The sequence below is a fragment of the Eurytemora carolleeae genome, unplaced genomic scaffold (assembly GCF_000591075.1).
Source record: "Eurytemora carolleeae unplaced genomic scaffold, Eaff_2.0 scaffold2221, whole genome shotgun sequence".
Lineage (NCBI taxonomy): Eukaryota > Metazoa > Arthropoda > Copepoda > Calanoida > Temoridae > Eurytemora > Eurytemora carolleeae.
Window position 1 is genome coordinate 1 of NW_019398105.1, and position 23,867 is coordinate 23,867.

General features: G+C 32.3%; 2 protein-coding genes across 2 annotated transcripts; both read right to left on the bottom strand.

Moving 5' to 3' along the window:
* Nucleotides 1-3,144: 3,144 nt before the first annotated feature.
* LOC111716819 (glycine cleavage system H protein) lies at nt 3,145-10,184 on the bottom strand. The gene is made up of 8 exons (XM_023492312.1): nt 10,088-10,184; nt 9,110-9,132; nt 8,754-8,798; nt 7,594-7,659; nt 7,072-7,147; nt 6,287-6,349; nt 4,742-4,821; nt 3,145-4,163 (listed from the first exon to the last, which is right to left on the bottom strand). Exons 1-8 carry the CDS (start codon nt 10,148-10,150, stop codon nt 4,073-4,075), a joined length of 507 nt encoding a protein of 168 aa, XP_023348080.1. The 5' UTR covers nt 10,151-10,184; the 3' UTR covers nt 3,145-4,072.
* Nucleotides 10,185-11,538: 1,354 nt separating this feature from the next.
* LOC111716820 (uncharacterized) lies at nt 11,539-23,495 on the bottom strand. Its single transcript, XM_023492313.1, has 13 exons — nt 23,407-23,495; nt 22,130-22,169; nt 21,492-21,553; nt 19,022-19,070; nt 18,470-18,580; nt 17,720-17,766; nt 16,954-17,021; nt 16,052-16,122; nt 14,619-14,700; nt 13,736-13,813; nt 11,919-11,957; nt 11,686-11,740; nt 11,539-11,631 (listed from the first exon to the last, which is right to left on the bottom strand). Exons 1-12 carry the CDS (start codon nt 23,478-23,480, stop codon nt 11,691-11,693), a joined length of 771 nt encoding a protein of 256 aa, XP_023348081.1. The 5' UTR covers nt 23,481-23,495; the 3' UTR covers nt 11,539-11,631; nt 11,686-11,690.
* Nucleotides 23,496-23,867: the final 372 nt, after the last annotated feature.

A 23,867-nucleotide genomic window follows, 5' to 3' on the forward strand; every position in this document is an offset into this window, starting at 1 on the left:
ACCCAAAATTATTGAGTTTTAAGTGCGCTACACTTTTCAATCATATCTGGACAGTTAAACACGGATAATTCATTACAGCAGAGTTTCGTCACGTACGTTTTCACATTGAAATAATCTTAGATTTAAAATTTCATCAAGTTTTTGAAAAAATTCACGAAAAACGTTCTGAAGCGACAACACTGGGTGCTCACTCTCACTCCACCATACCGTTACGTTACCGTACAACTGTACACAATGTATTCTAATTCTATTCTGGGAATCCCCAATCGGAAAGTTTTAACGTACACCGTGAACTGATTGATTTAGGGGCGTAACTTTTAGTGAAGGTAAAGATGCATCCGAGATCTAAGAAAATTCAAGAATGATGTCCTATCTATGAAGACTCGAGCAGGAGCTGGGGGCAGATCTACGTGCTCTATAGCTACTCCTCCCTTCCCACCGAAAATTGCGGTTCTCCCGTATGAAGAAAGAGTACTTCAAGACAACTAGATTCTAAACTCTAGCGAGGGAGAGGGTGCAGAGGCGCCATGATCCCCGCAAAAATTAATTCTTTGTTTCAATTTTTAAAAAAATAGTTCTTCAATATTTTCTAAAGCATGTACGATAAAATCACAAATACAAGGATTTCACTTAAACTACCTTGTTTTGTAAATTGCCGCTGATATTGTTTGATTGGTATATGAGACCCCTCTAAAATAATATAACATTTTTCTATCTGTGAAATTGTTGTGAAATTTAGAAAAACAAAAAACAAGCCTTTAATCTCAATTAAAATTCACTTTTTAATACAAAATGTTAATGTATCATTCTGAACTATTTCATCATGTTGAGAATTTTTTTAAAAAAGGTTCTTGTTGGAAATAAAAGCCAAATATTTTTTTTATTGGAGCCAAAATGCGGGGCGTGGAGACAGAATGGCGGGAGGCTTGGTGATGTCACTGAGACTGGGAGACCAGTTTTGCGGGGCCTGGAGGTAATTCTGCAAATCCTGAGGTTCGGATGTCATTTTTGCGGGGATCATGGCGCCTCTGCACCCCCTCCCTCCTCTAGCACACTAACCACCATGATCAGAGAACTTAACCGCGGGGATCCTAGGCTTAAATCCTTCAAGGCTCCCCCTTTTCACACCTGGGACTCAAAACTAAGAAACTAGATCCTTCTTTCTATGGGCCCCGAAACCTGATGGAAACATGTACCAAGTACAGAGATCCGCAATGGAGAGAGAAGATCTACACCGAGATGGTTCACCTCAACGACAGCTCCAGATTGAGGATGGGTAAGGCGGTCCTGACGTTCTTTAAGGTTCTATACGGAATAGTCGAATCTGAAAATATTCCGAAAGTTCTAGCTCTAGAGATCGAAAAGAAGGAAAGAGAAAGCAGGAAGAGGAAGCACTATGACAGATAGATTAAAGATCTCGAAATCTAAGATCACTGATCTCCAGAACGAAAATGTGATATTGATGAACTATCCTTTTCTATTTTTAAACTGGATTTTGAGTTTATCAGAATTTATCAGAATTTTTCCGTCATTTAATCTTCCATACTTACAATTCTACTTTAATTAGTTATTCCTATGATGCAAAACTATAACTTTATATTCACAGTGCAGAGATAAAAAATTTTTCTTTTACTTACCACACAATTTTGGTTCCGATACTTTTATCTCTTAAAAAGAAACACATGGTGAAAAGCTGTTGGATCTTCAATAATTGCTCTCTCCGCAGGATCGTTTTTATCTATGGTGCAAAGCTATAACTTTATGTTGACGGTGCAGAGCTATAATTTATTGTTTTCATGCTTACTTCACACTCTTGGTTCAAAAAATTTTAACTCTTAAAAAGAAACAATGGTGCAAAGCTGTTGGATCTTCAATACCCGCTATCTCCGCATTCGTCTTTAACCGTCTCAATGAATGTTGCCTTTTAAAACCATGCTTACCTGAAGCTCCCTGTATAATTTTGCCAGTTCTTATATTTCTGTTTTTTTGGCACTTCTATTTTATTCTATTAATCTTTGTATAGTTAATATTTGTTTTCGTCTACACATTTAATAAAATCAGAAAATTAAAATGTACATGTCTTTGATTTTTTTTTTATTTGTTACTGTACTTTTTTGAACAATAAATAGATTTGAATAATAATAACTTTTAGCGAAGGTCGACTTACGATATTTCAAAGGGGGGCTGATTGATATTTTATTTTACGTAACATTTTTAATCCCTTGCTGGAATTTTATAAAAGCCTTTATCAGGGGCGTTCGAGAGCATTTGTGTAGGGAGGGCGTACAACAAAATTTGTCTGCCCCCCCCCCTGAAAAACGCGCTTTTTGAAAAAATATTGATATCTTTTTAACCATTTGATCAAATAAACACTTCCATCTTACAAGTGTTAATAAATTATTTATGTTATAATTTTCTTAAGTGGAATTCAAATATATATTTACACTGAAGACGCTGATTAAAGCCTTTGGATTCCACTGTAAAACTAAAAAGTGGCTCATTTCTGCTTAGAGAGAAACAATCTAAAGTTTAGTTTTCAGAATTTAACTCTTTAACTCTGAGAGGTTCTAAGGGTCCCCTAGTGAATCGAGAATACCTGTTGAATCCTGCTTCAAATTCTAGCTTGTGTATACAGGGTGTCCCCAAAAAAAACGATCTTTAATATTTAATATTTCATACTAGTTTTGATTTTGTTTTTAAAATAATATTTAGCTTACAACTTGTTTTCGAACATTCCTGGAAAATATGAAAATGTCGCCTTCATTACCAAAAATCCTCGAAACAGGAATAAACGTTTTTATAAGTAACTCTCAGATCATAACAATTAAAACATATTATAAAAAATCAACTATATATAAATGTGGCGAAAGATAATCGATGACTGTAGGTTGTAATATCTGATTAATTTTTTGAAATTAAATTGATTTTTTTACGGTCTAAGTCGTATGTTGCAATTTTCTCAATTTGTATGGACGCCATGTTATTCGGTATGAGACGTCTTTAACAATTTTCTCCTTACGCAACAGATAGAAGTAAGATTAGTGGCGATCAAAAGCGCTTTTTTATCGCATTAAGCCTATACCCCTTTCATTTTTCGCGAACACTCCCTTTAAAGAATAACTTTAAATATAAAATTCTTAAAAATACAATTGAACTCTAAATTTTATTTTTACACCGAACTAGAACAATTAACATGAAAATAAGCAGTCTATGCATAGAAAAGTTGGTACAACATTATTGAGCTCTATAACATACAACATTAGTTAATTGATGGTCATATTCTCAAGGTCCCAGATAGGTTTAATATTAATGATCATTAGGAATAGGTTTCACTTTCATATAAATGATCAACATTCTAAATCTCAAGTTCCCTTTTAGAAAACACTGATCATTCTCTCAGGTTCCAATCCAAGATAGTTTTCATGTTAATGATCATCAGCTAGGGTTCCAAGATAGGTTTCATGTTAATGATCATCATAGTTCCAGGATAGGTTTCATATTAATGATCATCAGCTAGGGTTCCAAGATAGGTTTCATGTTAATGATCATCAGCTAAGGTTCCAGGATAGGTTTCATGTTAATGATCATCATGGTTCCAGGATAGGTTTCATGTTAATAATTATCATGGTTCCAGGATAGGTTTTATGTTAATGATCATCAGCTAGGGTTCCAGGGTAGGTTTCATGTTAATGCTCATCATGGTTCCAGGATAGGTTTCATGTTAATGATCATCAGCTAGGGTTCCAAGATAAGTTTCATGTTAATGATCATCAGCTAAGGTTCCAGGATAGGTTTCATGTTAATAATCATCAGCTAGGGTTCCAGGATAGGTTTCATGTTAATGATTATCAGCTAAGGTTCCGAGATAGGTTTCATGTTAATAATCATCAGCTAGGGTTCCAGGATAGGTTTCATGTTAATGATTATCAGCTAGGGTTCCAGGATAGGTTTCATGTTAATGATCATCAGCTAGGGTTCCAAGGTAGGTTTCATGTTAATGATCATCAGCTAGGGTTCCAGGATAGGTTTAATGTTAATGATCATCAGCTAGGGTTCCAGGATAGGTTTCATGTTAATGATCATCAGCTAAGGTTCCAAGGTATGTTTCATATTCCTTGATCTTCATTAATCCTTCAAGTTCAGCAGCATTATTCAACTCAATCCTGTGAAAAACAAAATTATTGAGACTGTCAAGCCCATTTAAAAGTTACTTGCTCGATTCGATAATACCAAGTGTCATATTGTTGTTTATTATACATTTTATATTAAACTTTTTTGATTAAGCACAGTGGTATTGTACTTAGAAAAAAGCTACAGTGAAACCCTTAATAACGAATACATCGGAAGAATTTATCAAATGTCATCTTGACAATTTTTCAATGAGTTTTATACTATTTTACTTAAATTTCAGTATTTGCGAAAATAAATAAATAGCCATGAATATGCGGGAACAGTTTAAAAGAGTCCATATAATCATTTAATTAAAAAACTAAATATCTGCAACATTCCATTATCAGAAAGCGAAGAATACGACATTTGATGAATTCTTTCGATGTATTCGTTATTAAGGGCTTCACTGTACACATACAGAAAAATTAAAACTTATGTAAAAAGGTTTTCTTCATTGTATTGATATAATTGCCTACCACTGTATCACTTGAAATCATGTTGATAGTCCCTTAAATAGTGTAAGCTTTTTTGAACTAGAAAAAGCAATTTAGAAATATAATAGGATAAAAACCTGCAAAGCCAGCCTTCATCCTCTGGACTCTGATTTATAAGAGCAGGACCATCCTCCACTTTATCATTCTTCTCCATAACCTTAACAATATTCGTGATATATATATCAACCCTATCCTCCACTTTATCATTCTTCAACATAACCTTAACAATATTCATGATATATATATATATATCAACCCTATCCTCCACTTTATCATCCTTCAACATAACCTTAACAATATTCATGATATATATATATCAACCCTATCCTCCACTTTATCATCCTTCAACATAACCTTAACAATATTCATGATATATATATCAACCCTATCCTCCACTTTATCATTCTTCAACATAACCTTAACAATATTCATGATATATATATATATATATATATCAACCCTATCCTCCACTAGCTTTATCATCCTTCAACATAACCTTAACAATATTCATGATATATATATATCAACCCTATCCTCCATTTTATCCTTTAAAAATAATTATGACTATCTGCCATTACTCTAGTTGTTGTAAATAATTATAACTATCTGCCATTACACTAGTTGTTGTAAATAATTATAACTATCTGCCATTACACTAGTTGTTGTAAATAATTATAACTATCTGCCATTACACTAGTTGTTGTAAACAATTATAACTATCTGCCATTACACTAGTTGTTGTAAATAATTATTACTTTCTGCCATTACACTAGTTCTTGAAAATAATTATAACTATCTGCCATTGCACTAGTTGTTGAAAATAATATTACTATCTGCCATTACACTCTCTCAAGAGCGTAACAAGATTATGACATAAAATGATAAATTATGGTACATTTTGCTATGTGAAAATTACGTTTTCATATTGAAATGATGTAGTTTGGCAAGCTGGGCTACCTTTCCCAAACATGGTGAATATGTTTCACAAGCTGCCTTTTCACTCTTCAGAGCGTAATTTAAAAACATGATTATAACATAATTCATGGAACATTTTTTTTCATGAAAATGACGCTTTTACATTTAAATGATGTAGTTTGGCAAGCTGGGTCATCTTTCCCAAACATTGTGAATATGTTTCACTCCCCATAGTTTCAGTAGAAGTAAATATTTCTATTTACTGATAGCGCCGATGGAAGGACTCAAAACTCTGATTGGATAATGAGAAAGATAGAAAGATAGATGTTACCGCCAAACTATTTCTATTGGTTCAGAATAGACAACAAACACATGACTGAACCCTGATTGGATCAGGAGCTAATGGACTTGGCATACAGGAGTGCACTGGCTGCCTTACACTCTCTAGAGCATAATTTAATAATGTGATTATGACATAAATTATGTTGCGTTTTGCTAAGTGAAAATGGTGTTTTCACATTTAAATGACGCAGTTTGGCAAGCTGGGTTACCTTTCCCAAAATTGGCAAATATATTTCACTGTCTGCCATTACACTCTATAGAGCGTAATTTAATAATGTGATCATGACATAAATTTTGGTACATTTAGCTACGTGAAAATGACATTTTCACATTTCAATAACATATTTAGGCAATCCGGGAATTACCTTTCCAGAAATTGGTGAATATATTTCACTGGCTGCCTTTACACTCTCCAGAGCTCCAATCTCCTGCAAATTATTTATTGATAGAAGGGACTGCTGTCATAATTCCAAGTGACCCTCCATTTACAGAGTGGCATGTCTGATTCCCATTAAATGTTCGACCGATCAAGGAGAACTATAGTTAGAAACCTATTTTATATTTTATAAATATTAATATTTACATTAAAATATTTGAAAACTGCAGTGAAAATGGAATATTCTGGATTGTTGAGGAATGCAAAATCAGACGTGTTGAGTTCGTACTGTAGGATAGTGTACACCACATAGATTATCAAGTACAATGGATGGCAACGTAGAATTTGTTCACTCTCAGTACAGCTGTATTCTGACGTCATAAGTGTCAAATCAGTTTTTGTGTCTGACAAAATTATTGATAATAGTGATAATTTTAGACTAAGTGTTCATTCATTTAAAAGTGAAATAAGTAACATTTTTGTGTTCTTTATTTTCTGTTTTACACTTTTTTGTTTAATCTTGGAAAACATGTCAACTAGTATGAGAAAATATCGTTTGCCTGGGTACATTTGACACTTGTGACGTTGTGTATAATTGGTCTATTTCTCTGATGCCACCTATTGTACTTGATAATCTATTTGGTGTACACTTTACTTCAGCTTACACCGAGTTGACTACTAATTCCGCCTCACCATATGATAATGATCTGCAGATTGGTTCTTCATTTAATAAAGAAATTTTAAAATGTCATCTTTTCCTTGATTTGAACTTACCCCTCCAGCTTCTACACTATCCCCTGGTTCAGGCAGCTGAGAGTACACAATATCACCCAGAGCATCAGCAGCATATCTACATTAAAATATATCACCTGCAGAATCTATTTAAAATGTGTCTTTAAAAAGGGTTTACATTTTGGAACATTATTGTGAAATATCAAATTTAATTTGTTTGACGACATTATGAAAATCTTCTGATTTTTGTTACAAATAATAGATAATTGTGTTATTTTAACGAATTATATTCACGAATTTTACCGCCTGTTGACCAATATTACCGACCATGGTTCCCCTAGTTAAGTTACTTCACGAATGTCCTTTGGGACAACAAAGTATTATAACGACCCCCTCTGCAAAGGTTTCGAGAAAAATGTTGCGCATTTGCATCTCCAAAGACGATAAAATTATCTTGGAAGCCCCATGGGTAAAGTAAAATTCCCTTAACTTCCCTGTAAAGTAGTTGTAAAAAAATCATAGTATAATTTTAGTTGTTATAAAAATTTGTTGTAAAAAACTTACTTAGAAACACCAACAGTGCCAATCTTTCCCTGCACTTCAACCCATTCGTGCTTAGGGGTAAAATATCTAAATAAAAATTATTATTTAATAAATGAAATTTCAAGAAATGCATCAAGTATTTAAAAACATATCATCAATAATATTTAGAAAAAAGATAAAATGCTTGAAAAGTCGCAAAAATCATGAATAGCTTGGTAGATAGATAGATAAAAATACAATGGCTTTGTAGAATGTATATTGGTATTCAATAGCTTCGTAGATTGAAAGATAAATAGCTTGGTAGACTGATAAAAATTTAGTTAAAATTCGGGGATGTCTATGGTCCAAACCTCTGTAGAGTTTATAAAATAGCTATGTTAGATCCACATTTTATTGAAATTGTATTTCGGTATGGGTTGACACTCGTCAGTTCTTAAGAGAATATTTCTGTCATGAAGATTAAAATCAAAGTTAAAAAGATTATTGAATTTTGTGAAATAGCAAGGTAGATTAATGAATAATAGTTAGATATAGATAAATGAAAAATAGCTAGTTAGATAGATGAATAATAGTTAGATATAGATAGGTGAAAAAATAGCTGTTAGATAGATGAATAATAGTTAGATATAGATAGATGAATAATAGTTAGATATAGATAGATGAACAATAGTTAGATATAGATAGATGAAAAATAGTTAAAAAGCTAGGTAGATAGATGAATAACTGGATAGCTTGTTAGAAACAGAATGAAATAATTAAAAATATTGATAAAAATAAAAATATTTGAAAATATTGATAGAAATGAAAATTTTAAAAATCTATATGTAATTATGTACATACTTTGCTTGTCTGTCTGTCCGTTCGTATCCAATAAACGGCAAGCAAGCAGAACCGGCCGATTGGGCTAAAATTTAGTGTGGAACCTCACATGACCCGGGGAAGGTTTATGGATGCTCAAAATTACAAAAATTTTGTACACAAGTTTTTGATTTTTGTTAAATTTTAAAAATGCGCGAAAATTATTATTAAATCCGAGAAGTTTTTTGTTAGTTTTTGTTTTATATGTACAAAGAGAAAATTAAAAATTAAAATAGAAGATTGGCGCGAAGCGCCCTAAAAGCTTAGTATTGATAAAAATGAAAGTACTTGGTATTCATATGAAAAAATAATATTTAACTTACTTTTCTTGTGAAGAAGTTGTTGTAGATAAATTGTTAGAGTTCACTCTAAATCCAAAAAATAAATTTTTAAACAACCCTCAAAAACCTTTTTGATTTAAAAATTTAGTTTTGATTGTTTTGTCAAAAAATCAAAGCGTTTTATTCATCTTAATCACTGGCAAACTTAAACTTTAAAATTGCCAAACAAGTTAAATTAAAGATTAAAGATCAAAGACGACCTTTAAACCGTCTCATTTATCATCTTTATCACCCTTTCTATTTAATCCCGACTCCAAAGAAGATTTGTTATTACTTTTGATATTTTTAATATTTTTAGTATTTTGATATTTTAAAATAAAATTTTGATTTCAGATTTCCTAAACAGTCGTGGTTTCTCCGTCTGAAATTAAATCATTTAATATTTTATTGAGGTAGTTTTTTATTGAAGGAGAATTTACGGTTGTATAAAAATGTTGCAACTGAATTTTGTGTTCAATATCATATCATCATCTTTGTCTCGTACATACATATTAAAGGACACTGTGCCAAAGTCGTCTTCTATGTTCTGTCATTGTGTCAAATTTGTATTCTATATCTCATATTTATCAACAGTTTATGTGTCAGTGGACATTTTCTATTTTTATATTTATTATCACAGTGTCAAAAGTCGTCTTGTCGGTCTCATATTTATTAATTGTCATTGTTTCTGGGGCAGCACAGTGGGGTATTTTAGGGGGTCAGGGAGGGGGGATTAGACTGTTTTTTGTCACAATACTCCTATTAAAATTCATTGTCTTGTGTTTCATGGTGAGAATGGATAAAATGAATTTATTCTGATAATCTTTTTATTTACAAACATTCTATCAATTGTAACTTGCATTGGTTTATAATGATTTCAATTTATAATTACTTTTCAAGGTCATAAATTTATCCTTGAATGGATCCTGTAAATCTGAAATATATTTAGAATGTCGTCTTTGTTAACGCTAACATTTTCGGGAAAAAACATGTACCTCATAGCCTTTTTACACAAACTACAACGGATTCAAGATAATCTAGATATAAATACAATTTAACAACCCTTAATCAAAGATGTAGGGTTGCCACAAGCCCGCCCAAGTTTTGGTTTGGCCTCTGATTCGTGTATAAAATACCCATTTTATAAGTTTTCAGAACTTCCACACAACATTACGATGACAGACTTCTCTCAAAACAATTAATCAAACGACTCGAATACGAGGTTTATGGTCTGTTGACGTCTGATCTGTAATCTACTTATTGTCGTCTTCGTTATTTAAGCTTGTTAAATAATGTCTCCAAGTATGTTGGTAAGATACGAGGTCACAAAGTCACACCTGGAAAATATATCGATGGATATTTCTTGAGGAGAGAAGAGCAGATAGACGTGGAACAGACATTTTTCTAAATATTTATGCAAAATAATAGTATTGGCAAAGTCTTCTTGCTGTTCTTTTGGACCCAAGGCCCCCCCCCCCACAACGGAAAAAGAGCAACGTCCCGTGATTATACAATAGGTTAGGTTAAGAAAGATAGTCACGAAAAATTGTTCTTTTCAGAAGAAGAAAGGGAAAGGGGGAGGCCGCGGCACATTTAATAAGAAAGGAATTGAGACTTTGTCATTAACTTTGATTTTATAATCATTGCAACGCAAAGTCGTAGACCAGAGATATTTTTTCAAATTATAAATTATATTAGACCAAATAATCTACGTTAGAAATATTAAAAATTTACACCATCAGGCTTCAAAGATTTGTGATTGTGACAAAAACTCAATATTTCATTTTACAAATTACGGAAGGGTATTGAGTATTAGAGTTCAATTTATGAAGTTACTGGGGCAGTGCCGTAAAAGCGTTTATTAGAAACTATTAGGTAAGTTTCCCAATATCTAAGATTTCCATCATAGCGATATGTTTCAACTTTTCGCTTGATAAAAATATTATTTCTGCCAAAAAAAACTTAAAACTGACTTAAACTCACGTGTAAAATTGCAATTAAAGCTAATACAGGGGAAATTAGTTCCAAAACTAAGAATTGGCCAATTTCTAACACTGAGAACTAGAAATGGGCCAAGTGTTAGTTTTGGAACTAATGTCCCCTGTAATAAGATTAAATACATTAAAAAATAAAAAAATGTTCAAATTATATTTTTTCTGAAAATGGTTCAGCCTAACTGTTATGTTTTATTAAATGCTTTATACCTCAAGTATCAAGTGGTCACTCAATGATTAAAAAACTATAAAAAGAAATACAGATATAAGTAACAATTAGTAACAAATAATAAAAGTGAAAAGTGAAAGTAAAGATTTTAATTTAAAATAATTTAAGAATGAGAATTCCTCTGCAGTCAATTCAAAATTAAAAAGAGAAGGAGACGACAATCGAAAGAGGAAAAAACTAACAAAAAAATACCAAAAAATGTGAATTATTATATTAAGAAATTGAACCACGTTTAACGTCCAAAAATGAAAATAAAAATTGAGAATAAAGAAATTAAGCGTAATAAAATAGCAAAAAGAGTGGAATGAAGAATGCTGAACACAATGAGAATAGATTTAATGAAAAGTACTAGATGTTACTGTTGAATATTGCTGAACTGGATGGTTTGGGATTACTATCTGTAAGATCTTAAACCAGTCTAACCAGTGTCACAACTATTTTTCCATGGAGATAAACATACATATATATATATATAATCTGTATACTACTCTCTACTCTCTACTCTCTACTCTCTACTCTCTACTCTCAACTCTCTACTCTCTACTCTCTACTAAAAAAATTATTATATCTTAATATTTATTAAGTTTTCTTAATTATCCATTTTGACAAAATTTATACTTTTTGGTAAAATTCCAAAAATCTCGAGGCAAGTCAGCAACTAAAAGAATTTTTGTTTACAAATATGTTTTTTTTCTATTTATTTTGTTTTCACCTTGTTTAGTCAGTACATTTCCAATACTTTTCTTTGTCAGCCTTTATTGTGTCAACTAGTACAAAAAATACATTTACAAATGATATTTAAAACTATAGAATTCAAAGTGTTCAGTTAAAAATCAGGCGTTTTTTAGTTTTGAAAAATCTCGAAAAATGTCTTTTAGCGTTATATCTTGTTTTATAAAATTTTAATTTTTTAAATTTTTTTAAATGTAAAGAAGATGTTCTTACCTATCCAGTTATAAAATGCAGACACCCTTGTATAGATAGCTGAAAACAGGAATATGCAAATAGATTATCAAGTACAATAGAAAGCAACAGAGAAATTAACCAATTATACACATTTATACACTGTACATTGTATAGTACACTGTACAGTACACTGTTTAGAACACTGTAAAGTACACTGTTCAGAACACTGTACAGTACACTGTACAATTTCTCAAACGGAAGTTTCCTAAATATGTCCTAGCCGCAGTGTTCGGCCCCCTAGCCTGTTCTAGCCACAGCACTCCTCTCCATTGCAGCCTGCGGCGCCTCAGAAGGCCTAACCAAACCAAAGATAATATATATGTAGATACGCTGGCAGGTAGAAATTTTGAGGTCTTGAGAAAAAGTGCAATCTGCAGCACCTTCTCTGTCGTAAGCATGGCATTTGATCCTCTGGATTGTTGCTAATTTATCACTTTGTTTATACGTGATAACACCAAATGTGTACTAAAGTATCAACAATGTATACTGCATATTGTACTTAATGAAACAAATTAATCAATGCAAATAAAACTGAGGTAGGAATTTTAATATACAAAGTTTAAATGTGCAAGTTGACCTGAATGGCATACGTAAATTAACGCAATTTAAATAAAAATTATGACTAAAAAGTACATCGAATCTAGGACAAAGTCCTAATAGCGGACAGGATCCGATCAAACAATACATCCCATATTCAACACTACTATGGTCGGAAGCTCCTAGCTCTTCATGGCTCACAACTGGCTCATCACCCCGTGACCCCCTTCACCCCAAAAATTCAAAAAAAAATCCATTACTTTCATAAATGGTCATCCTAGGTTTGGTGCGCTCAAAAGTTCGATTGGATTGGTATATAAAAAAAGAAATGAGCCAGCCCCAGTCCATTATCCCCTTTGATAGCCTTAGTTTATTTTTTTAAATAATTCAAATGTGCCATGAAATTACCCAAATAAGTAAACAGTCCCTTTAAACCTCTGTTTTTGAAACTTTCCAAAAGCATAGGAAATTCTGCAAACAAATGCAGGAAGGAACTGTTAATCTTTTCTTTGTTATTATGCAAAAAAGTTAGCCCCATTCCGGCGGGGGGGGGGGGGTTGTCTCTGGTTAACCCCCTCCCCCTGACATCTAATTTTATTTAAATATCTCATAAAAACCGTTTGATTAAATAGATATCAATTATTTAACAAATATAAAATAATTTCCAAAGGTTTGTCAATATTTCTGTTTGTCTATTCTTTACTAAGTACAACTGATCATAACATAAACAAAACGCGTACTGTATGTTTGTGTTACCTAGAAATTTAATTTTATTGGTCAAACAGAACAGGTCCAGATAGCAACACTTGAACTGTACAGGATGCAATACGCGTACTTTATGTTTATATAACACAAATGCGTATTCCCTACATGGATGGCAGCAGGGGGAGAAAGGAATATAGAAAGTAATCAATTTGCTATAGATGTCTCTCGTTGCACTTTATCTCAGAGGTACAGAAATTAGTTGTCTGCTACAAGCAATTTAGGAAGCAGGTTTCTACCTGCCAGCGTATCTATATATATATTATCTTTGAACCAAACCTTTGGGAAGTTACCGCTTGGGAAATTGCACATTTGGGAAGTTTCCACTAGGGAAGTCACTCTTGGGAAAATGCCTTTGGGAAATTATCTAACACCGTACAGTGCACTGTATGAACCAACCTGATCTTGTCAAGATTGACTGCAACCCTTTCCTCTACTCAAAATCCTAACCCTGTACAAGTTTACAAGTGTACAGTTTACTGTATGCATGAACCTACCTGTTTGTCCAGTCTGACCGCAACCCTTCCCTCTACTCACAATACCAACCAGAACAGATTTACCAGGGTTACTTGGGTCTATAGAAACATACAGTTATATTTTAACAAAAATTATAACTTTTTTTTTTGTAAACAGAAGAAAAAAGGACCATCAAGAAATGACAATTTTTATCCTGTCAGTAAATTCCAAATTTAAAATTAAAATTATAAAGAATGATCAAAAACAGGAATCTTAAAAAATGCTTCAATAAAAAAATAGAAAAAAAATCCAACAAAGAAGTGGATGTTATTTAGCAACTTAAGACTTAAACATAAAATATATATTATACTTTGTGATTTTTTCTTCTTTAAAATGTTGATATTTTATTTTCAGTTCAGGACGGTATCTAATGATAATAATAATATGTAAGTTTAATCTGGATCAATTTAATCGTGATCCAAAGGTTGCAAGATTTCACACAACACAATTTTAAACGAAAAAAACCCGAAAATAAAAAGAAACGAAAAGATATGCTTGAAAGTAAATGTGACTTTCGTCAATTTTTTTGTTTTAAAATTACATGAAACTTATCAAAAACAAAGAAAACAGTTTTATGTGTTTGACTGTTTTTTTCCTTACATGTTATGATTTTTTTAATGTCATTTTCTAGTTTTTCCAGATATTTTTATATAAAAAATCGTTAACGTGCCTTGTTAATGGCTAGAACAATTAATGATTTCTTAAATATTTGCCGTTATCGTTAATTATAAGATTTAGACTATTGACAAGCGGAAACTAAAAAAAATTAAACATTTCAAACGATTTTAGACAACCATCAACGAACGGTTTGAACTTGCCTAGCGCTTATTATCACAGACCCACATTCATGAAGAAAACAAATACCTTCATGAGTGACCATTGGTCCTCCTGAGTCACCTTGACAGGCGTCAGCTGCACCAATCAATTCTTCAACTATAGGAGTCGTCTTCAAATATAAAAATATTAAACTTTTATTATTACTTTCCCAAAGCAATTTTCTTCCAAATGACAATTTCCCAAGGGGCAACTTCCCTAATGTGCAATTTCCCAAGCGGCAAGTTCCCAAAGGTAAGGTATGACCCTCTGAGGCACCTCAGGCTGCAATGGGGCCCGAGCACTGCGAGGGAGGGGGTGCAGAGGCGCCATGATCCCCGCAAAATGACCTCCGAGTCTCAGGATTTGCAGAATTACCTCCAGGCCCCGCAAAACTGGTCTCACAGCCCCAGTGACGTCATAAAGCCTCCCGCCATTCTGTCGCCACGCCCCGCATTTTGGCTCCAATAAAAAATATTTGGCTTTTATTATTTATTTGGCCTCTGCACCCCCTCCCTCGCACTGCAGCCAGGATGGACTAGGGGGCCAAGCACCGAGGCTAGAACAGAATGGAGGCCGAGTGCTAGGATAGACTTAGGAAGTTGGCGCTTGGGAAATTGCACATTTGGGAAGTTGCCACTTGGGAAATTACCCTTGGGAAATTTCCACTTGGGAAAAATCCTTTGGGACAGTATCTAACATCTTATTTAAAGGGGGCAAAGGGGGCAATGCCATGCATTCTAAACTCGTGAAATTCTCTTTAAAATCCCACACTTGCAACCAAATTTTGTTATTCTTACGTGTTTTATTCTAAATTGTTGATTCCTTGCCATTTTTAACCTATTTCTATTTACCAGTTAAAATTTTTACAGACCCATAGCTAGGACTTATATCTAATTTGGCAATTACATGAAAACAATATTTAAATCATCAAATTTTATTGTCAAAAAAAACTTAGAAGGATTTTTGAATCCCTATTCCTTTGTATAACATAATCGTAGAACTTAGATATTTCAAACTATGAATTCTGTTAGATCTAATCTTCAAAGATTGAAATATCAAAGGTTTACACCATCAGATTGCAAAGAAATTTGAAATTAAATATTGAGGCTTCATGTACCTGAATGAAACCATAAAGCTGTGGTATAGGACGATGATTGGTTAGTCTCAAATAGATGTACAATAGATGGCATCGTAGAATTTGTACACTCTTAGTATAGCTGTATTCTTACATCACACTTAGTTTCAGTTTAGTTTCTTCAGTCCACTTAGTTTTTGAGTTCGACAAAATTAACAATAATAGTGATAATTTTTGAATAAAGTGCTAATCTTACAGTAAAATAAGTGTAATTTTATATGTTCTTTATTTTCTGTTTTTGCACTTTTTTATTTAATCTTGTTATATTTGACACTTGTGACGTCGTGTATAATTGGTCCATTTCTCTGTTGCCACCTATTGTACTTGGTAATCGATAATATTATACCTCGTATTCCTTCTCAGCATCTTTATCGTGATTTCTTCTCATGTAAACTCCCTTTCTACGCCAGATGTGACCTTAACATTTAGTCATTTAAAGGGACTGTAAACGGAATTTCAAGTGTCACTCCATTTAAAAAGAGGGCCATGCTCGATTCACAAGGGTGCGTTATAAATCTGAATCAAATGTAAATAATCTTTTGAGAAATTATGTAAAAATTATTCATTCTTAATTAGACAAGGCTTTTTTTGGCCCTGTTGGTAATCTATAAATGTAGGGTTGCACTTAAATTACTTAAATTACGTGTCTTGTCCCTTTAAAATGAAATATTAAATGATTTAATAGATCCTCCATAATTTGTTAGTATCAAGTTAATTGAGTAAATTAAGTTTGTAAGTTAAGTGAGCTATTTCAATTTTTGTTTTTGATGAAATTGAGCACGTTAAGATACTAGGCATGTAGGGCGCTCCGCGTCCATCTTCTATTTTAATTATGAACATTTTCTCTTTGTACACATTGTAAAAGAAAACTAAACAAAATTTTGCGGATTTTATAAAAAAAGTCGTGGATTTTAAAAAATTTTAAAAATCGAATTTTTTTTGAGGCAAATTTTTGAAAATTCGATCATTCATAAACCTTTCCTGATAACATTTTTATTTCGAGAACGATCGTTTAAAATTTTTTTTTATAAATTAGGATTGCTGATCGTTTTTATAAAAAAGATCGCTTTCAAAAGACCGTTATTCGTATTCTAAAACAAAAAGCGATAGTTTAACGATCGTTTCAAAAAATTCGTTAAACCCTACCTGTTACTAAGAATAGTTTATTTTCAAATAGATTTTTTCTCGTTAAGTTAATAGTTGAAAGGAAAAGACGACATTATAAATCATCACTAATGCACAACTTACTTCCACAAAGTTCTAGTTTTGGATTAAAGGTCCAGGTGTTGTTGTTTAAACTGTAACATTGTTCGTTACTAACAGAAACATCAGTCAACATGATGAAATAATTTGGTTAAAGGGACCGTAAATCCACTATTCGATTAAGCACTTTTAAAACTAAAAATCTGTTACTTTATTGATCAGATTAAGGTTTGATTAATTTTCAAAGTAAAATTATGGATATTACACTTATCCTTAATCAGACAAAGCTTTTTAAGAGTGTGCCGTTCTGAATCGGACTAGACCCCTCTATAATTAGCGGGCCCTTTGACATTAAGTCTACAGTCCCTTTATAAATGGAAATATTAAGTCTACAGTCCCTTTATGAATGGAAATATTAAGTCTACAGTCCCTTTATGAATGGAAATATTAAGTCTACAGTCCCTTTATGAATGGAAATTTTAAGTCTAAAGTTCCTTTATGAATGGAAATATTAAGTCTACATTCCCTTTATGAATGGAAATTTTAAGTCTAAAGTTCCTTTATGAATGGAAATATTAAGTCTACATTCCCTTTATGAATGGAAATTTTAAGTCTAAAGTTCCTTTATGAATGGAAATATTAAGTCTACATTCCCTTTATGAATGGAAATTTTAAGTCTAAAGTTCCTTTATGAATGCAAATATTAAGTCTACAGTTCCTTTATGAATGGAAATATTAAGTCTACAGTTCCTTTATGAATGGAAATATTAAGTTCTTGAAAATGCATAATTGAGAAAAAAGATGTCTTTCCCTAAACACGGTTATTGATGTTTCTTGCAAAGAGGTTCCCAACAATTCCTGAAAAAAAAGCTATTTTTCAAAAGGTAAAGGGACTGTAAGCGTAATTACAAGTGGCCCTCAATTCAAAAATGCCAGTGCCGATTCTCAACAGTACCCTTAAAAAATTGATATTTCTACTGCAGGAAAGCATGAAATTATCCGAATCAAAACTTTTAAACATTATTGATTATATACAAGCTTTAAGGTTACTTCAATTGCAGTTTATATCTAACGTAAAATCAAAAACTCAGGAATCAATAAACAATTCATACAGAATAATTTACATGAATATTAATTATTTTTGATGTATTCATGTACCACCAGCTGTATTGAGTTAACACTGATAAATAAACACACAGAGTCAGTCAAATCAAAGGTTTAAAGGGGGCTATTCAAATCGGGCATTACCATCTTTGCATGGAGGGTCACTTGAAATCATGCTTACAATCCCTTTCAGAGGCGTAGAAAAGATGAACAAATTTTTGAATTCACCTCATATTGGAATTTGCATTGATCTGAGCAAAAAAAGGCTTTAAAACTATACAAATAGAAATTGCTGATAATGAAAAATTAAGTGTTAAGTTGTTTAGCTCGCGGAGTGATGCTTTCTCTTCCAGAACAGAGTCATCTTGCGGTCAGACATAGAACTTCTAAACGATCTCGGTGGTGTGAAAAGAGGGGGGGGGAAGGGGAGAATGAATGAGGCCTCTGTTAATTTTACCTCATCCGGGAATGTGCATGAATCTGAACAGAATCCCCAGCCCTTGTCTAGTTCAGGGGTGTGTATTCCCTCATATTCACAACTATTCTCATCATCAGATTCTCCATTATGCTGAAACAAAAACAAAATTAGCTCAACAAATTTTATCTAAATTTTTTAAATTTTATTTTTACTTATTAGGTTAATTTTGTCTGACAGGGACTGTCGATGAAATTTCAAAAAGACCTTATTTAAAAATTCTAAACGGTTTCTAAAAACCTGAATATATCCAACTAAAGAAAATTTTAAAAACCTTCATATTTTGAGTTTGAAACCAATAACTGATGATTTTATAACTCATTTTATAGCACCCTCAATTTCAAGTAAAAATTTGAAAAATTTAATTCAAAAGCTATAAAGGCCATCTTTTTGGCTAAGGTTTTTACTTCTCATATAAATGTACATTTTCAAAATTGGTAACACTCCCTTTAATTCACCTTTTTTTTAAATTGGGAACAATCCCTTTCATTGACATCTTAAAAATTGGGAACAATCCCTTTAGATTATACTTACAACTGAGCAGACTGCACACCAACCATGGTTCTCAGCAACAGGCATATCCCTTTAAAGAGACTGTAAGCGTAATTTCATAGGCCTCTCCATGCAAATATGGCAATTCCCGATTCACAACGGTACCCTTGAAATCTATTTTGTGGGAAATATTGTCGTTAAAACTATCAACTTAAGATTATTCCGTTTTTTTCCTGAAGCAGACATGCGAAAGTCACTTTTGTAGAGAAACCACAATTATGGCTTTTAAAGTTTTAAACATTGATATCTAATTCATTTATTCTTTCGCAGACAAAAGCTTTTAATGGTACGGTTATGAATCAAAAATTTAAATTATTATATTCCCTTTACCATACAAGGATATCTACAAAGGATGAGACTTTAAAGACGACCTGAAACTAAACTGAATCTTTTTATGCACTATTGTTAAGAAATTTAAAGTTTCAGAGAGTAGAAATTCCGCACAGTCGTCTCTGAAGTCTCATCCTTTTTTTGTAACTCTAAATTAAATTTATTTTTTCCTCCTGTAGTTGATATTAGAAACATTAGATTTATGAATGTAATGAAACAATAATATTCTTTATTATCAAAATATTATTTCTTTTTAACAAATTTAAATCAGAAATGATGTTTAATGAATTGTAACATGAAATGCAAGCCTCAATCCAAAAATAAAATCATGCGATTTAGCCGATCACTAATTTAAAAATTCGGTCAATGTCTAAGCAAGTTGTGACCTTAAGTTTAAAGATATGTAGTCAAATTAACCCTTTCCTGATTGGGCTATTTTTGTCAAATATAGATTGTGGGCCCCCTATGATTTTTCACTTAGAGTTGAGATAGGGGAGTGTGATGCATGTCTCTAGTCCTACTCATTAAAAAAAGATAGATCGCTATCTGTAATTGTTAGGGTGTAAAGGAGGATTTAAAAAAAATCACAAAGAACGTCGGAAAAATGTCTAAAAAAATATTTTAACTTTTAACAAATATTAGTTTTTATACTTCCATTTTCGAGGGCTTTTTAAATACATAAATTTCAGCCCTGTAGCTTATTTTTTTAAAAAGTTATTAACCGTTTCTGATGTTTTTGAAACACCTACCCGCCGTTTGACTGCCCTCAACCTTACTGGATGCATCAAAAAAAAATTTTTTTAGCAACATTCGTTGAAGTTAATAAAATTATTCACAAGGTCGTCTTCTTATTTAAGAGTTTTTGGCATAATTTAACAAGAACAGATGGGACACTAGATGTCGTCTTTTTAATATTCAGGGGTTTTTCGTCCACATTAACCCTAAGGCAGAAGCCCGAAGTAGTTCTGCGCAAGCGACGCATGCGTTTTTGTTCTGTCTTGTAGTTCAACGCTGCCTGCGCCGAACTTCTTTGGGCTTCTGTCTCAGGGTTATTGAGAACGAAAAACCCCTAAATCTTGAAAAGACGACATATAGTGTCCTATGTGTTATTGCAAATTAATCTATGGTTTTAAGGTTCTCATGCTGTAAGACTTAAATCTAACCAGAATTATAAACTGCTAATTGAAGGGCCCGGCGTTGCCCGTGGAAAAAAGTATTATGAATTCTTTAAATATTTTTTTTAAAATTCGAGTATTATCAGCATATGTCAACCCCAGGCTACCCATGAGGGTCCACAAAAAAATCAGCTTTTCGGTCTAGCCGTTTTGCCGGCTGTAAGGAACATATATAAAAATGTCTTGTTTTAGATTTGTTAAATATAGATAAAACATTTCTCCACCTTGGAGAAAAATCAAAATTTACTTTTTGCAGTACGTTACAGAACTGTAGTAAAGTACACTAAATACCTGCAGTACGTTTCAGAACTGTAGTACAGTACACTAAATACCTGCAGTACATTACAGAACTGTAGAACATTACACTAAATACCTGCAGTACATTACAGAACTATAGTACAGTACACTAAATACCTGCAGTACGGTACAGAGCTATAATAAAGTACACTAAATAACTGCAGTACATTACAGAAATGTAGTACAGTACACTAAATACCTGCAGTACGTTACAGAACTGTAGTACAGTATTCTAAATACCTGCAGTACATTACAGAACTGTAGTACAGTACACTAAATACCTAAAGTACGTTACATAACTGTAGTACAGTTCACTAAATACCTGGAGTACGTTACAGAACTGTAGTACAGTACACTAAATACCTGCAGTACGTTACAGAACTGTAGTACAGTATTCTAAATACCTGAAGTACGTTACAGAACTGTAGTACAGTACAATAATTACCTGCAGTACGTTATAGAACTGTAGTACAGTACACTAAATAGCTGCAGTACGGTACAGAACTGTATTACAGTACACTAAATACCTGCAGTACGGTACAGAGCTGCATTACAGTACACTAAATACCTGCAGTACGCTACAGAACTGTATTACAGTACACTAAATACCTGCAGTAAGTTACAGAACTATATTACAGTACACTAAATACCTGTAACATGTTGTGTTCGTCCCATTCTCATTGTACACAATAAATCCATTGAAAGGTAAATTCTAAACGATATTTATACAATATTGTTAGAAATATTATTTTCCATTTTTAAGATATGAATATGAATAAAATAAATAAGCTGTAGAGCTGATATTTATATTTTCTATCGAAGGTTAGCCTATAGAAGGCCATTGTTTTTCCCCTTAACCCTATCCCTGCTGGGGTACTTGAAAACCAGGATATGCTGGGGGGGTCAATTTGACCCCCCCCCTCTAAATCCCATGTTTTATGTCCAAATATGACAAATGATACATCATTAGAAAGATTTATTCGGAACTTTCGGATTTTTTTTTTTTTTTAATAGAAAATATTTTATAAGTTTCAGGACATTAAAGTCTTATTATTTGTTGGATAAAACAGTGATGGTTAAAGGTAACGTTATGAACGTTACGGACGTTATGAACGTTATGAATGTTATGAACGTTATGAATGTTATGAACGTTATGAACGTATGAACGTATGAACGTTATGAACGTTATGAACGTTATGAACGGCGATATAGAATTTTCACAATATAGTTCATTACTTCACAATCAGAACAGTTTAATTTTTAAAAAATTCTGTAGAAAAATACTTACCAAACCTCTCATTTTGTTGACGTTGCAAACAGGATTGAAACTGAAGAAAAAATTAATGAAAACTGAAACATTAGAAGAAAAAAATTGATTGAATTTTCTTTATTTATAACTGATACAGGGAGGACAAGAAATAGTGGAATTCTTGTTGTTTTATAAAATGTCTATTTTCTAGTTTTCAACTAAACTAAGGCAAAATTGTCGGAAAGAATATGTTTGTGTAATTTTAAGTAATTTTCCATGCAAAAATGGCATCGCCTGATTCACAGCGGTACACGTTAAAGCTTTGTCTGATCAAGTATGAATTATAAATAAATATTTTTATTTTGGAAAACTAATTATTTTAAATTTTATACCGCAGGAAAACTATTTAAACCTCCTAGAACGTCAATATCATCAACATTATTGATTAGATAAAGGGTTGTGAATATCATCAACATTATTGATTTGATAAAGGTGTTGTGAATATCATCAACATTATTGATTAGATAAAGGTGTTGTGAATATCATCAACATTATTGATTAGATAAAGGTGTTGTGAATATCATCAACATTATTGATTACATAAAGGTGTTGTGAATATAGGGTCACTTAAAAAGAACAATATCGTCAACATTATTAAACAGGTTCAGGTGTTGTGAATAGAGGGTCACTTAAACCTAGAAAACGACAATATCGTCAACATTATTGATTAGATAAAAGTGTTGTGAATAGAGGGTCACTTAAACCTAGAAAACGACAATATCGTCAACATTATTGATTAGATAAAGGTGTTGTGAATATCGTCAACATTATTGAATAGATAAAGGTGTTGTGAATATAGGGTCACTTAAACCTAGAAAACGACAATATCGTCAACATTATTGATTAGATAAAGGTGTTGTGAATATCGTCAACATTATTGATTAGATAAAGGTGTTGTGAATATCGTCAACATTATTGATCAGATAAAGGTGTTGTGAATAGAGAGTCACTTAAAACTACACTTACAGTCCATTTAAGTAAACTTTTTAATTTACCAAATATGTAGTATACAAGTTCTTTTTCTTTTAAGCTGAAAATATACGATTTTTCTTTTACGAAAACTTGAAACCTTCGCTGAGCGGAATGTTATTTTACATAATTGTCTCAAAGGACAGTTAAAAATCGTTCAGGGCAAATAGGGAAAACAAAGACGACATTTGTTTCACAGTTTTCTAGTTTTCCTTCTACATTTTATTTAAGATTGATTTTGAAAGAAAAAAATACACTTTACGAAGAAAGGTTTTCACAATTTTTTCCTCTGTGGAGTTGGTAGGTAGGTACACCCCATAAAGGTCGGAGGAACGACACCATTTTCATACCTTTTAAACATTTCAATATTTAATAAAAAAACAATTGTTCTCATTCAACAACTAATTGCATCAAGAGTCTATAGCTCATGTCTCATGACATAGAAATCATCTATCCCTATATCTTTACAAAATTTCAATAATTTAAGTACAGTATAGATAGATATATAGATAGAAAGCTAGATAGATAGATATTTAGATAGATAGATAAATATACAGAATAGATAGATAGGTGTAACGTATTTTGGTTTACATTTTCCGCATCTATGGAGTACCATGTCATCATTGAAGATGTAATACATGTGTGTGGATGACATGTATTCCAGACACCCTTTTTCGACTACATTTCGAGTACATTTACAATTTATTTTCCATTTTGATTTAAATCAAAATAAACCTAAACAAAAGAA

Excerpts from the sequence above, each read along its gene's own strand:
- LOC111716819 (XM_023492312.1), bottom strand. The coding sequence starts at position 10,150 with ATGTCTGTTCCACGTCTATCTGCTCTTCTCTCCTCAAGAAATATCCAT. Across the intron at positions 9,133-10,087 it reads TCCATCGATATATTTTCCAG|ACGGAGAAACCACGACTGTT; the intron begins GTGTGACTTTGT and ends ATTTAATTTCAG. Across the intron at positions 6,350-7,071 it reads ATAGTGTAGAAGCTGGAGGG|GAGATTGGAGCTCTGGAGAG; the intron begins GTAAGTTCAAAT and ends AATAATTTGCAG.
- LOC111716820 (XM_023492313.1), bottom strand. The coding sequence starts at position 23,480 with ATGTTTAAAAGGTATGAAAATGGTGTCGTTCCTCCGACCTTTATGGGG. Across the intron at positions 16,123-16,953 it reads AAAACTAGAACTTTGTGGAA|GTCACATCTGGCGTAGAAAG; the intron begins GTAAGTTGTGCA and ends CTAAATGTTAAG. Across the intron at positions 14,701-16,051 it reads ATGCTGAGAAGGAATACGAG|ACGACTCCTATAGTTGAAGA; the intron begins GTATAATATTAT and ends TTATATTTGAAG.